This window comes from Asparagus officinalis, chromosome 3, assembly GCF_001876935.1.
Source record: "Asparagus officinalis chromosome 3, Aspof.V1, whole genome shotgun sequence".
In the NCBI taxonomy this organism is placed as follows: domain Eukaryota; kingdom Viridiplantae; phylum Streptophyta; class Magnoliopsida; order Asparagales; family Asparagaceae; genus Asparagus; species Asparagus officinalis.
In genome coordinates, this window is record NC_033796.1 from 16684397 (window position 1) to 16695183 (window position 10787).

General features: G+C 35.6%; 1 protein-coding gene across 1 annotated transcript; it reads left to right on the forward strand.

Moving 5' to 3' along the window:
* LOC109832106 (pathogenesis-related protein 1-like) lies at nt 5033-5806 on the forward strand. The gene has a single exon (XM_020399545.1). It carries the CDS (start codon nt 5051-5053, stop codon nt 5537-5539), a length of 489 nt encoding a protein of 162 aa, XP_020255134.1. The 5' UTR covers nt 5033-5050; the 3' UTR covers nt 5540-5806.

Below are 10787 nucleotides of genomic sequence, written 5' to 3' on the forward strand. Positions count from 1 at the left end.
ATACTCGTCCGGTCCATGGTCATAAACGGTCTCTGACCTCATCGAGACCATTAGATCATACTCCCGAGGGATATCAAACCTCCCGTGGAGCGCCTTCATCTGTGCCTGGGTCACTTTGGAGTGAAGCCCCGCCAGGAGAGCTCGTCGATCAACATGATCAAATGCCATCAAAGATTACAGAAATGATCATCGGAGAAAGATGAACAGGAAAGGTCTTGAGTTCTCTAAAGGGAATTTTAAAAGGAAATAATCGCCATCTCTCTGGCTTTAGCTCTATATATAGGAAGATGGACCCACAACTGCCAGAATTTAGGCCGCTGAATCAAATTCTGGCCAACGGTCAAGATTAATTATTAGAATTCGAAGCGGCATCTCAGAGATCAAGGCATAGCCCACTCACCTCGAATAGCCCGCAATTTGCCAAGAAAAATGGAGTTGTGGCAATCAAAAAGAATGTGGAAACATCAAGCACGCAAATCTGATGGGACTTTTCAGTTCTCACATTTAATGCACACCCATATCCGTCCAAAGCGACTCTCATTTCACTCGGACACGGCTAAAGCCGACTCCAAGCGAAAGGGGCCAATTTTTATGGTGTCTTCAATCGCCAAAGTGAAAACCTTTGCCAGCAACAAACAGGTGTACTTCAGCATGCAATGCCCCAATCAAATTGATGGTCCAAGAACAACAAAGATTCTAACTTGGCTGACTCGCTGAGTCGACAATCCTTCATGTTGACTCAAATGGCGGAACTTGTCGGTCCTCTTGTTGAAGACAACTCACTACGAGCCCGCTCGACCTGCTATTCGACACCTCACGAAGACGACTCAAAAGGCGTTACTTCTCGTGAAGCTACATGACGGCTTCAACCTCGAGCCTCTATGTCAAGAAACTTAACGCAAGTGGATTAATTAGATAACAATAGTATTATACTATTACCTCAAATTTCTTATATTGGTACATGCATAAGAACACATTGACCGCATCTACTAGCAACAAGGAGCATGTCACAATGACATTACATGTTTATATTTGCAACTTGCATTTTAATTGAGGAGTTGTTCCATTCAAAGCTGATTAGATCATTCCATTTCTACTAGTTAATCTACCTCCAAATTCATAATCCTTATATCACACAGTTAATAAAGTTTGTTTTCTTAGAATTTAGAAGGTAGGGATGTACATCTCAATGAGCTCATATACTGACCTACTTGCAAAAAAGAAGGGTTAAATTGCAGAAGCTGAAACATTCCTTGAACACGTTGAGAGAATTTTTCATAGTTAATTTATTCAGAAGTTGACAAAATCTGAGCTAGTCAGCAAGGAGGGGGGAGGGAACCAATGCATATTCTTCTTGTTGACATTAAGTGATCACACGATCAATTATACGGTTTGGATGGGGATAAGAGATATGAGGGGCCAATTCCTTCCCCGAATATCCAGTTCTGAGTTGCCCATACTTCTTCACCGCCATGTTGTGCTCGACCGAAGTGACAATTCTACCCTTTCGGCACCACTATAAATAGAGGTACTATTCTAACGAAAAATGGACGTTTAAACTTTTGGATCTTTTTCCAGAGATCTAATCTTCTAAGATATATCTGCAAATTATATTGTACACACAAGAACTCTCATAATTCTTTACTTTCCCCACTCAAGTTTATCAGCTAACTTGATCGTCAGAGGAACCACGGGGAAACCAGTCCCCGTCCTCTCACGAGTCTCTATATATGCAGGTTTCAGCCACTCAACTTAGAACTGGATAATCGGGGAAAGAAGTGGCCCCTCATCAATCTCACCCCCATTCAACCCGTATAATTGATTGTGTGATTACTTAACATCAACAAAAAAATATGCGTTGGTCTCTTCTTCCCCCTCTCGTTGCTGACTAGCTCAGATTTTATCAACTTATGAATTAATTATTTGCTATGAAAAATTCTCTCAACGTCTTCAAGGAATGTTTCAGCCTCTGCAATTTAACCCTTCTTTTTTGCAAGTAGGTCAGTATATGAGCTCACTGAGACGTACATCCCTACCTTCTAAAATCTAAGAAAACAAACTTTATTAACAGAGTGATAAGGATTATGAATTTGGAGGTAGATTAACTAGTGGAAATGAAATGATCTGATCAGCTTTGAATGGAACAACTCCTCAATTAAAATGCAAGTTGCAAATATAAACATGTAATGTCATTGTGACATGCTCCTTGTTGCTAATATATGCGGGCAATGTGTTCTTATGCACGTACCAATATAAGAATTTTGAGGTAATAGTATAATACTATTGTTATCTAATTAATCCACTTGGGTGAAGTTTCTTGAAGTATACGTTTTTAATTATCAAAAGAGCTAAGCTTAGTCTACTAAAAGAAGATGTACTTATGAAAGGAACAAAACTAACCAGTGTGTACTCCATTTCCCAAAAGCTTGAACCAGCCCCCTCTCTCTTGGTAGGTGTTATTTTCTTGGTAGGTGTTATATTTTCTTGGTAGGTTATATTCTAAGTTTGATTTGATTCTTGGTAGGTGTTATTTTCTTTTGATCTGATCATGGTTTTGTTCTCGTCATGTATTGGGGATGATAGAAAGAGGGGATCCATGGCCAAGAGTTCCTTCAAGCTCGAGCACCCCCTCGGTTCGTCACGTTTTTCTTTAATTTCAATTTGATTTTGGTTTCTTTTTAGGGTAATTGTTGAAGTTGCGATCTTGGTTCTAGGATTTGTTTTAGCTTGGGGTTTCTCTTATACTCGATCTTGGTTGTTTGTTTTGTTGGATTATCTTTCAAAATTTGCAATCTTTTTTAGGGTTTCTATTAAAATATTTTAGAAATTGCAATCCTGTTAGTTTTTTTGTTAAAATTGGTTAAAGTTCAGAATTTTAGTTGTGGGGTTTGTTTTAGTTGCTGTCCTAAATAATTGAATTCACTGCAGTGAATCGAGATTCACTGCAGTGAATCGTCGATTTTTGCTGTCCTAAATAATTGAATTCACTGTAGTGAATCCAGATTCAGTTATGTGAGGTGTTTGTTTTTACCATAAAAATTGTAACTTTTTGCTTAAAATCATCAAACACGTTCTATAAATGCATGAGTGAATCTCGATTCACTGCAGTGAATCCAGCTTGTTTTTACTTCAATAAACGCATGAGTGAATCTAGATTCACTTCAGTGAATCTCGATTCACTGCAGTGAATCCAGCTTGTTTTTACTTCAATAAACGCATGAGTGAATCTAGATTCACTTCAGTGAATCTCGATTCACTGCAGTGAATCCAGATTCAATTATGTGAGGTGTTTGTTTTTTACCATAAAAATCATAACTTTTTGCTGTAAAAGGTGAAAATTTTTCATGTTATAAAATTTTATAGCTTGTTTTTTACCATAAGTTTCTTATTCTGCTTGGATGGTTAGAATGATTCACAAATCCAGTGGAGCAGCAAATCGATTGGAGTTAATCCAGATTCAATTCGTTGGAGTGAATATGGATTGAAGATCAATTCAGTGAATCCAGATTCAATGCGTTGTTGTGTTCTTCATGTGAGATTTACAGAGATCGGGAAGCGAGTTAGAGAGAGAGAGTATTAAAGAATGTAGCACTATTAATGTAAGAGAGAGTATTAAAGGACGTGTATTAAATTTGTATCATTGTTCCAATGTAATCAGTCACCATTAATGCAATGAATTGTTCCAATTTTACCCTTTTCACATTAATGCAGTGTATTAAATTTATCTATATTTACAATTCTGCTATCGAAATCTAGGCCATTGGATGAAATACAATGTAGGGTTAGGATTGGTTTTTAGTTCTCTAGGTTTTTATTAGAACCTCTCCCTATATATATATATACAATAAATTTGTCTGCCATTAAAGAGTGCAATAAATGCCATTATTCTTCAAAAAACAAACACCTCACATAACGGAATCTGGATTCACTGCAATAAATGCCATTATTCTTCAAAAAACAAACACCTCACATAACTAAATCTGGATTCACTACAGTGAATCGAGATTCACTCATACGTGTCTTCGTTTTTTCAACTGGAAATCCTCACCCTATATATGAGTGAATCTAGATTCACTATAGTGAATCTCGATTCACTGCAGTGAATCCAGATTCAGTTATGTGAGTGAATCTCGATTCACTGTAATGAATCCAGATTCAGTTATTTGAGGTGTTTATTTTTTGAAGAATAATGGTATTTATTGCAGTGAATCCAGATTCAGTTATGTGAGGTGTTTGTTTTTTGAAGAATAATGGTATTTATTACACTCTTTAATGACAGACAAATTTATTGCACTCTTTAATAATGGCATTTATTGTCAAAACTGAATCTGAATTCACTACAGTATAAGCTCTAATCTCAGCCATTGGATGAGATAGATCCAATGACCCACAATGGTTTTTTGTTTTTAGGCTAAGGATGTTTTTATTAGAATCTCACCCTATATATATATATATATATAGGGTGAGGTTCTAATAAAAACCTCACTATCCTAAAAACTAAAAACCAATATAGTCCATTGGATCTAGATGAATCCAATGGCTGGGAGCCAGTCAAACAGTCAACAGATACATGCATTAATTTAGAAAATTAAGATTATTGATTTGTAACTTCAAACAACTTGTTTTTATTTTTTGAAAAAAGCAACTTACTTTTTTTTTCTAAAACAGCTTATTCAAAGCCGGCAGGCTACCCTATAGCTGCTACTTATTCAGATCGATTCGTTAAACAAAGTTTTTTTTTTGCCAAATTAATTTAGAAGCTAGTGACGTGCATCTTAATGAGCTCATGTATAGAAGGATAACGATATACTAACCTACTTGCAAAACAAAAGAAAGAAGGCCGGGTTAGTTAAATACTTAAATTCATGTAAAGGAAACATTCGTCGAGCACGTTGAGAGAAATCTTCAAAACAAAATAATTAATGTATCTTGGAATTGACAAATTTCATCAAGGCAAAATTACCAATTCATGCTCTTCCAAATTAAAAGCTATAAATATCAAAGTAACCTCTTCATCTCTCATCCGTCACAAACACTTCAAGAAAATCGAATGGCCTACTCATCCCATCTAGCTCTAGCTCTAGCTCTCCTCCTCATGACAATCCAATTAACCACCGCCCACTACTCTCGCAAAGACTTCGTTGACGCTCACAACGCGGCGCGCAAAAAGGTAGGGGTAAATCCCGTGAAATGGGACTCTGAACTAGAGTCCTACGCCAAAGACTACGCCAAGAAACAAATGGGAAACTGCAAGCCAATAAGCTATTCTCATGGTGACTACGGCGAGAACATATTTTGGGGGAAACACGATCGTTACGATGAGTGGGATGTCGTGCACTCATGGACTTCTGAGAAGAAGTATTATCACTATAAAGACAACAGTTGCGACCACGGAAAAGAATGTGGGCATTATAAACAGGTCGTTTGGGGGAAAACCAAGAAGATTGGGTGTGCATACAAGAAGTGCGATGGAGGTGCCATTTATGTAGTCTGTGAGTATTATCCCAAAGGAAACGTAGAGGGCGAGTGGCCGTATTAGCTTCATGTTGGTGGTGATTAGTCATTGTGAGTTTCAAGATGTAACGGTTTGAGAATAAGCTATGTGATGCATGTATGCATATGCATAGCACGTGTGCTTTGTGTGTGTGTGTGTGATTGGATTCAAAAATATCCAAATACTGTGTGTGACAAAAATGAATAAAGGTAAGGCTGCTCTGTTTGGCACCATAAAATGAGATTACCAAAAGAGTAATGTCAGAACTTTGGTCATACAAGACGCGAGGGTAATATTCCCTCACGATGCTATCGGAATCTAATTTAGTCTCTATTTTTGAAACATGTTTCAAGTGTTGGTCATATGAAAATCGTACAGGGTTTATAATATTGAGATGTTGTTGTCTACGTCTGAACTTACAATTTACTTCACATTTGATTGCGCGTACGTAGTGATTAATTATGGAGACTTTTATATGTAGGTGTAACTTGTTAATATGTTAACCTTCTATGTATTACAGCCTCGGCAAGACACCCATGCTCACAAATATGTGTAACTTGTTAATATGTTAACCTTCTATGTATTACAGCCTCGGCAAGACACCCATGCTCACAAATATGTGTGCGAGCCTATTATAAATACATAGAGTGGCGGATCCAGGATTTTTATAAAGTGGTGTCACTATATAATTAATACTTATATAAATTAATATGTAATTGTTCCTGATGAGTAGGGCTGAGCATGGTTCGGTCCAAACCGAAAAAACCGACCGAACCAAACCGAACCGACCCGAAAAAATCGGTTTTATGAGTAGGACGGTTCGAGTCGGTTTGAAAACTTTTTAACCCGAACCGACCCGAACCGACCGAATATAGTGCAATACTACCCATTGTGATCTTAAACTCTACCCGACCCGTCCCCAAAGAGTCAAAGACTCAAACCCTAAACTCATTTTCTAAATCATTATGGGTTGAAAACAATATCATTATATCACTGTTTAATGCTTCATAATCTCCTACTTTGTTGATATCTTTTTTTTCTTTAACACGGTTTGTTGTTTGATAAAAAGTTTGATGAAGTTAGAACCGAACAAACCGAACCGAACAGCACCGAACCGACTTGTAACAGTTCGGTTCGGTTTTAAATTATAGACGGTTCGGTTCGGTTGTTCAAATTTTGGTAAAAACTGAACCGAACCGACCGTTGCACACCCCTACTGATGAGTTTTTATATTTATCATAATAAAATTATTAAGTGGGTAAAACATGCACTAATATGAGTTTTCATATTTGTCATAATCAAAATCAAATAATTTCAATGTTAAAAGTGTTTAGTAGCTTGAGAGCTGAACTTTTAAATGACTTGTAGAATTATGCAGGTTATGTAAGAATTAATGGATTACTCTTCATCCCTGTAAGCTAATTCTTGTTTCTGCTTCATACTTTAGCAGCCAATCATACAATGCTTGTTATCTAAACTAGGTATTTGCTGATTTTCTATCTGATCCATGCATACAACATTTTGACAAATATCTATATGATAACTTGTCTAAATAGGGATTGCAATTATCCAAGTAAGAACTAAATATCAAAGACTTAGATAATTATCTATAAAGAGTATATGAGAGCTAAATTCTAAACACACACACACACACACACACACACAAAAAAAAAACAAAAAAACAAAAAAACAAAAAAAAAACCAAAAAAACACCCAATGGACAACTCAATGATTAAAAATTAACATCTCAATGTTAAAAATCAATGATCATCTAATTAATAACCTAATGTTAAAACTCCCCAAAAAAGCCCTAAATTCTAAACACAAATAGAATTAGAGAAAACACCAAGAACCAACTTTAGGAAGAGGAGTGAGGTCAGCGAGTCTTCATAGGCGGAGGAGGAGGACGAGATCGTGGGCTTCCAGAATCAGCGAAGGGCGATTCACGGAGAAGTGTGAAGCCTCATAGGAAAGAAGAGGAGAAGGAGGAGGGTTAGATGCGATAGAAGCATCGGAGGCATTCCGACTACGGCAATTTGATTGAGGCGGAAAGGCATTGGTTTTTTTTACCGCAGAAGTTTATCGGAGAAAGGAGCATCTTTTTTGTTTTTAATGGGGATACGGAGTTGGGTATAAGGTAATTTGAGGGTGGATCTTAGGGATCCCATACCAAACTGGTGTCATTTGGCACCAATTTGGTACACATGGATCCGCCCTGGGATATACAACATTCAATAATGCAAATACTATAATTTAAGTATTGAATATGCAATCTAATTTAACAACACCACCATCACCACCCCCAACCCAAAAAAAAAGAACAGGTTAGATAATCCTGTAAAAACATAAAAATACATTGTCAAGTTAACATTATGTTTATTTTATTAAATTAAATAAAATAATCAAATCACTAACACCAACTAGAGCATTTTTTGAAATTATGTTTTAAATTATTTTTTAAAAACATGAAAAAGGTTTCCCTCAATTAGGGACATTATGATCATTTTCACATACGACACAATTAGGCTACTGTTGTTAGTTAGGGGAAGTAAATGGCATTTTTAAAATTTAGGTGGTTATCTCAAAAAGGGTTTAATTTAAGGGAGGGGGGGTTATCATTTTTTAAAGTTAAAAGAGGGGAGGGGGTGTCAATTTTTTAATTTAAGGGGGTCATCTGAATAACAGTCAGAGTTTGGGGAAGGATTTGGTGAAATTACTCTAAAATTTATGCTCACATAAGGGTGTCCAACCAGGCTGGCCTGGCCCAGCCCGGCAAACTGGGTCCAGGTCAGGCAAAAAGGGGTACCCGGACCCTGGTTCGGTTGGTCCTGATAGGGGCTCGAACGAGCTAGGCACCATGCTGAGCACCGGGCCAGCCCGATTTATTTTTATTTTTATTTTTTGCTTAAAAATTAGTTTTTTGGTAAAAAAATTTAAGCGTAATTAAAAATAAAATATGTAAAATTTTGATAAAAATCAATCATATTATTAATTACTTTTAATTATACAATTTACAAATACAATATCATAGAAATTAAAATAATAAAAATAATTCTTTATTATTAATCACTAACAACCTGAATAACAGTCATTTGCAACTTTTTTTTAAATAATTTATTAAAAATTTACAGCTAAGAAGTAAAAATTACAAACTAATGAGTAATTTGACCAAATTTTACTCTTTATCTCTATATTATATTGTCAATTCATCAAGTTTATCTTTAATATTAGCCATATGGTTAATGCCTTGAGTTCTCTTCTCGGACCTCCACCAAACTTGTAGGCACATTATCACCTGTATGGTAGATGGATCTAGCGATGTTCTGTGATCTTCGATCAAACGTCTTGATGTGCAGAAGACGGATTCTGAAGCTATTGTAGAAACATCTACTGCTAGTAAGTCACGGGTCATACAAGAAAGTATAAGATATAAAATTGTTCCACATACTCTCCACTATTGTAAAAATACTAAAATCATTATTTTGAGTTTTAACTAAAGGTGCAGACAAATATTTTTCAATTTCAGAGAGCTCCCTTGATGATGATCCAGATTTAGATGCATGGCTACCAGTTAGTTTGCTATCATTAATTGCCTATCAAAACTCTTACATTTTCTCTAACTTGAACTCGTAGAAGCATAAGCTGTAGGTTTTTGTGTACTTACATCATATCTACCTACATACTCCTCATATAATCTTTAAAAATAATATCTAATATTGTTATTATGAGTAACAACTGTTGGCCTTCTTGTTTTGATGATGTTTAACAAATAATTTACTTCTAATGTTGTTTGTCTAGTGTTTGTGTTTTCGTATTTATTCTAGGCAAACAACGTGTTGGAGGTTGGATGGAATCGAGCTATAACGATCATATCAAATTTCGTATTTATTCTAGGCAAACAACGTGTTGGAGGTTGGATGGAATCGAGCTATAACGATCATATCAAATGGAGGATGGCAGATATAGTGGTTGAAGCAATGCAATTTAAATTCAAGATCCAAGTTCAAGCTTCATCCGTAAGATTACCAAGTCTATCTATTGAAGATCAAGATCAAGCTTGGGTAACTTAGTTTAGGTTTATATTATGTGTGTTAGTACCTTAAGCTCAATTATCTATACACACACATTTATTGGTTTCTTCGTATATATATATAGTTATATATATATACATAAGTTTTGGTTTCTATGCATATATATAGTTATATATATACATACATGTGTTTTTGAGTTTTCTATTGTATTTATAAAAACATTGTATTCTTAGTTTTTGGACTTAACAATAATCATATACATATTTTATTAAGTCTACATAATCATTGTGCAAAGTTTCAAAACATGGTTTAGCCAAAATGTCAAAATTCATATGTTTACATTTTTGGGTTTTGGACTATTTTTGCAAAATGATGATTTTTCACAAATGGGAAATACAATTTGGAAAATTCTTTTTTTAACATGTTCATTTACATGTTTATATATATTTCCCAAAGTTTCATTATTTTTGGACTTCATTTGTTATTTTTAACAATTTTCTAAAAGTCTCAAAATCTGTTTCAAAACATGTTTTCTGTAGTGTCTATTCGCGGTCGACCGCCCATGAGTTCAGAACTCAGATTTTGTTTTTATGGCTCGCGGTCGACCGTGACGGTCGACCGAACGCAGTCCAGAGACTTTCGCGATCGACCGTTCTGTTGATTTTTTGTTGTTCGCGGTCGACCGCCGGGGTCGACCGCCGCTCTGTCAGATCAGTTCCAACGGCTAGTTTCCAGAGCCGTTGCAGTGTGGTTTTTTGGTCTTTTTCTTGGCTTTCTCTTGGCTTTGGGGTTTGTATAAATACCCCCTTTTACCTTCAGCTCTATATACAACAAGAGAATGTTTTAAAGAGTTTTAAAAAGAGTTTAAGCTTGTTTTAAGCTTGTTTAAGGGTTTGGTTTATGAAGAAAGTTTTAGAAGAGCTTGAGGAGATTATCAATTGTATTTTGGGCATTCAATTCATCTCTCTCTCTTGTCATCTAGAGAAGTTTTCCTAAACTCAACTCTAGCTTTTATTTATAATTATTTGTTGATTATCATTTCTATTAAGCTAGAATTATATTGAGTTTAGTTTTGATTTTACTCATTGTTGACACACACACACCCACTTGAGCTTATTGTATTTTCATACATAGTATATTTGGGTTGGTGAGAGTTGTAAGCTTTCATTTGTGTTCTCATCCATCATAGAGAAGCAATCAATTAGTATAATCTGTGCTATTGTGAGATGCAATTTGTAAATACACTTTGTAGCACCGAGAGA